General features: G+C 40.9%; 1 protein-coding gene across 1 annotated transcript; it reads right to left on the reverse strand.

The window, feature by feature from the left end:
- Positions 1 to 1,532: 1,532 nt before the first annotated feature.
- Positions 1,533 to 3,212, reverse strand: LOC102737478 (olfactory receptor 52K1-like). The gene has a single exon (XM_006732722.2). It carries the CDS (start codon positions 2,741 to 2,743, stop codon positions 1,784 to 1,786), a length of 960 nt encoding a protein of 319 aa, XP_006732785.2. The 5' UTR covers positions 2,744 to 3,212; the 3' UTR covers positions 1,533 to 1,783.
- Positions 3,213 to 4,898: the final 1,686 nt, after the last annotated feature.

A 4,898-nucleotide genomic window follows, 5' to 3' on the forward strand; every position in this document is an offset into this window, starting at 1 on the left:
AAAAAAAGAAGAAGAAGATAGCAGGAGGGGAAGAATGAAGGGAGGGAATTGGAGGGGGAGACGAACCATGAGAGACTATGGACTCTGAGAAACAAACTGAGGGTTCTAGAGGGGAGGGGGTGGGGGAATGGGTTAGCCTGGTCATGGGTATTAAAGAGGGCAGGTATTGAATGGAGCACTGGGTGTTATATGCCAACAATGAATCATGGAACACTACATCAAAAACTAATGATGTAATGTATGGTGATTAACATAATAATTTAAAAAAATGCATTACATTTGAAAGTTGAGATAGTGTTCATCACAATGATAGCCGTAAAGATAGTAGTTTAATAGTGATTATGACTGCAATGCTAGTTCTGTGACAACTTATTTCATTTCTTCAATAAAAAGTTATCGAGTGCCTATGTCACAATTTGAGATTTATGTATTCATTTAATCCAAACTATGCATAAGTCAATGTGACTGATGAGGAAATATGCTAGCAATGATTCAGTCCATTAAAATAAAAAAATTTATTAACTAAACATTTATTTTTTTTAATTTTTTATTGTTATGTTAATCACCATACATTATATCATTTAACTAAACATTTATTGAGTGCCTATCATGTGCCAGGTACTATGCTAAGGATACAATGCAATTTATCATTTAGTAGGGATGGGGGACAGAGATCATTCAACCAATCATTTTATATATATATATATACATAATTTTATATATATATATATTTTTTAACGATTTATTTATTTATTTATTTTAGAGAGAGAGAGCATGAGTAGGAATAGCAAGGATAAAGACAGGGAGGTGCATTCCCATTAGGTAGATCCCAGACTACCCATGTGTGGAGGAAGCATGGACTTGAGGAACTAGAGAAGGATACTTATGTATATTAGGAATACAAAGCACTCAGTCAACACTACATACATTGCAAGGATATGTAAATACTTAAGAACATATAAGAAACACATTTAAAAGGGAGTGCCAATAGTAGGAACTGGAAGAGAATGGCCAAAAGCATTACAAATGAAGACAAAATAAACAATATTTAGAACAATAAATATTGTGTGCAATAAACTTTAACTGAAGGCTCTGCACTTGAGACTAAAAATGAAGAAATGAAAGAAAAATTATCATTATTCTCAGAGGTTAAAAATACATAATAGAGTCAGAGAAGGTCATCCATCTCAAAAACAGGATGAAAGCATGTGGACTAAAGCACTTCTAGAATCAGATGGAACATGAGTATTTTAAAGAGTTTCTCTCATGAACCTGAAACTCTAAAGAACTTCCATAGTTTGCCACCCTTATTTCTATGATGCCGAAGTTTTACTGATAGAGAAGGCCTATCAGCTCCCACAAACTGCCTATGTGTCAGTGTCATGATGGTGGGAAGTGGCCCATGTTCTCATATGTACAAATAGGCACTCAGTTCATCTTTCCCTGATCTTCTAAGTCACTTGTTCCAGGTCCACAGATGTCCTCATTGTTTCTTAATTCCTTGATGCATTTATCTCATCAACACAAGTAAATCATAAACTCTTAGAAGAAAGATGTATTCAAAAAAATTACTTGCTTGAGATACCCCAGCACTTCTGTTTCCATCCCAATACCTAAACACTATATAGACCTCAGAAGAGATTTCCCAACTTCCAAACACACAAGAAAACTTCATTTGCTTTCTCTTGACTGTCCCTACCAGGTAAATGACCTGGGCTGTGGGGCTCCCACCCCAGAGGGGAGGACCACCGTTGCCCTGAGATCCAGCTGATGAGAACTACACTCAGGTGGGCTCAATCTGCTTGGGCCTTAACATTTTAAACAGCTGCTCCTGGATCTGCTTGGTCTTGACTCCATAGACAATGGGGTCTAGTGCAGGGGGAAAGAGCAAGTAGAGATTGACAAGGATGACCTTAGCAGCAGAGGCTGTGGGTGGGCCAAAGCACTGCATGACCACAGAAAGAAAGCCTGGTCCATAGAAGAAGAGGATGACACAGACATGAGCCGTACATGTGCTGCCTGCTTTAGCAAGTGCCTCAGGTGAAGAAAAATGAATCACAGTCCTCACAATCTGTCCATAGGAATAAACAATAAAGGCTACATCACCCACACCAAGAAAGATTGCTACAGCAAAGGCATAGAGGTTATCCACAGTGGTGGCCCCACAGGCCAACTTTACTACTGTCATATGCTCACAGTAAGTATAGGCAATTGTGTGAGAGCCACAGTAGGGCAGCCGATGGGCCAAGCTTGGAAAGGAGATGGTCAACCCCACACCTCGCAGCACCACTTGGCCTCCAATCTTGGCAACAACCGGGGTAAGAATGGTTGCATAATGTAGTGGGTTACAGATGGCCACAAAATGGTCCATGGCCATGGCCACCAACACTCCTGACTCCATAGCAGAGAATGTATGGATGAAGAACATCTGGGAAAGACAGGAGTGGGAGCTGATAGCTGTAGCACCAAACCAGAAGATGGTCAGCATCTTAGGCAGAGTGGAGAGGGAGAGAACCAGGTCAACAAAGGAGAGCATGGCAAGAAAGAAAAACACGGGCCAATGAAGGCTGCGCTTGGTCCAGATAAGAAAAAGCAGAACACAATTCCCAGTCACTGCCAGGAAGAACATGAAGCAAAAGGGAAGTGAGATCCAAATGTGGGCAGCAGTCAGTCCTGGTATGCCAGCCAAGAAGAAAGTATGTGGGAAGTTATGAGAATTATTGGAAAGAATCATGGTGATCATCTCACTTAGAAGAGTGAAGGGCTACTGCAAAGAAAGGAGGCAGGTTAAATTCAGTGTATGTGGAGATCGGGAGCTCCAGATATATGGTCCTACTAACAACACTGTCACCATCACTCTTCCCCCATAGGTCTCAATAAACAGTCAAAAATAATTTTCAGTTTAGTTAATATTTCTGCAAGATCTTCAAACACAGAAGAGGCAAGTCAGCTTGGTCCCGTGGGAAATGCATTGGGCAAGAAGTTCAGAAACCAGGTTCCGGAATTGAATATGCTAATAAATCTATGACCTGGAGCAATTTGACATAACCAGATTTAAGTAGATGCCCAGAAACTAATGTTAAAAAAAATTCCTTCCCATCATGCTCACATTCCCAAGTTCTGAATTCTGGACTGGATTTAATCAGCACTGACCTCACATGGTCCTTTAGTCTCATATCACTAACATTTATCTGAAACTGTCAAAAATCCTAACATCTGGAAACTCCCTTAGTTTGGAGATGTCACACTCCTCCAAACTTCACTTGACTGCCATGTTACAGACTAAATGGTCCCTGATGATGCCAAAATTGATTAGGTTCTTCCTGCAATTATTCTCCAATCATTTCACAAATGTGTATCTTGTTTCTCTCCCCAGAATCTCAATCCTGTATCTCCCTCTCCTTCAAGGTAGTGGTGTACAGAGGTAGACACAAAGTTCAGATTTGTGGTGATCTGTAAAAAAACAGAAGCTCTTGGTAATAACTGTCAGGTGAAAGCCAAAGAATTTTAAATCATGCCAAATTAATGAGAACAGAAGAAAAAAATGGGCAGACATTCCCTCCAGTTCCATTTCTCATGTAATCACAAAAAGTATACAAAATTATTCAGATCCACAATATATCCTGTGCCCAATACCATTGTTTTGTAGGTTAGAAAACTGAGGTCTAAAATGAAGTAAAATGGCCGAGGGTCACAGATCAATTTAGTGACAGAATCAGACAAGAGCTCACATCAAACCGATCCCGGATTCCCTAGCTAGGAAGTCATCACCCTCTCTGTGTGTTAGCAGTGACTGCTGCCCGGCCAAGGAAGAACATCCAGGGCTGGGTGGCCAAGGGTGTGCAGTAAAGGGATCAAATAGCAGGGCAGATAAGGAACAATTTAGGGAGTACAGGTCTTCCCAACACCCCTCAATACCTCCAGTGCCACAATTCTCTCATGTGAAAGAAAAACACAAGGAAACAGAGAGATCTAGGTCTAGGGTCTAAGAGGGCTTAGGATCATAAGATAAGGGATTCACATTCCAGGCAGAAAAGATGCAGCTAGGTTGATCTCACAATTCCAATGACAGAAATAAGTGGTCTCTAAGCATGAGGGAAAGAAGAGAAGTCAGCCAGGAGCATAATCCAAGAAAGAAGAAACAGCACAGCTTAAAGTGGCCAAGAATGTTTTGCTTTTCTCTCCAAGAGAAACTATGTGATTATTGCCCATACAGTCACCACAACCACTAAGGAGACTGTGTAACCTCAGCAGAAGGCATGAGAGCTGGGAAGATGGAGATTAGAGTAGACCAATAGTCCTCGTGTCCTGGAATAAACTCTGGACCAGGAGTCAAGGTCCTGATTTGAGGTACTATTCCTGCCATATGTCATCTCTGTGACTTGAAGGAAATCATCTAACCATTTCCAAGCCTTGGTTTCCTCACATGTGTAATGAATATACTAAAACCGATCTCACAGGATCATTGTGAGAATCCAATGAGATATAATATGTGAAAATCCTTTGTCAAGAGCTGAAAATAGTATATTATTTTCACTGAATTATAAAAAATAAATAACACATTTGGAGGAATCTGCTTACGAGCAACAGAAACTTCAGAGATTCAGAAGCAATGCATTTGATTTGATAAGGGATGATATATTCATCCAATGGGTGGCTATTATGTAGCCAGGACTAGGTTACTAACCCAAAGGCACATAGTCAAAAATACCATATCATCTCCAATATTGCTTCCCTCTTCCTTCCCAACCCCTCAGCACCCCCAGGGAACACTGCTGTGTGCGTTGGTGGTGGGGGAGGAGGGGTTGAATGGTGTCAAGAAATGTGGCTCTGACCACCTGAGCATCAGCTTCACATGATCCTCAAAGCTGCCCATCCTTAAGCCTCAGCCAGCCTTG

The sequence above is a fragment of the Leptonychotes weddellii genome, unplaced genomic scaffold (genome assembly GCF_054177405.1).
Source record: "Leptonychotes weddellii isolate Sample4059 unplaced genomic scaffold, ASM5417740v2 HiC_scaffold_9171, whole genome shotgun sequence".
NCBI classification, from domain to species: Eukaryota; Metazoa; Chordata; class Mammalia; order Carnivora; family Phocidae; genus Leptonychotes; species Leptonychotes weddellii.

What these genes read in the sequence shown, in the direction of transcription:
- LOC102737478 (XM_006732722.2), bottom strand. Translation starts at nt 2,743, where the DNA reads ATGATCACCATGATTCTTTCCAATAATTCTCATAACTTCCCACATACT.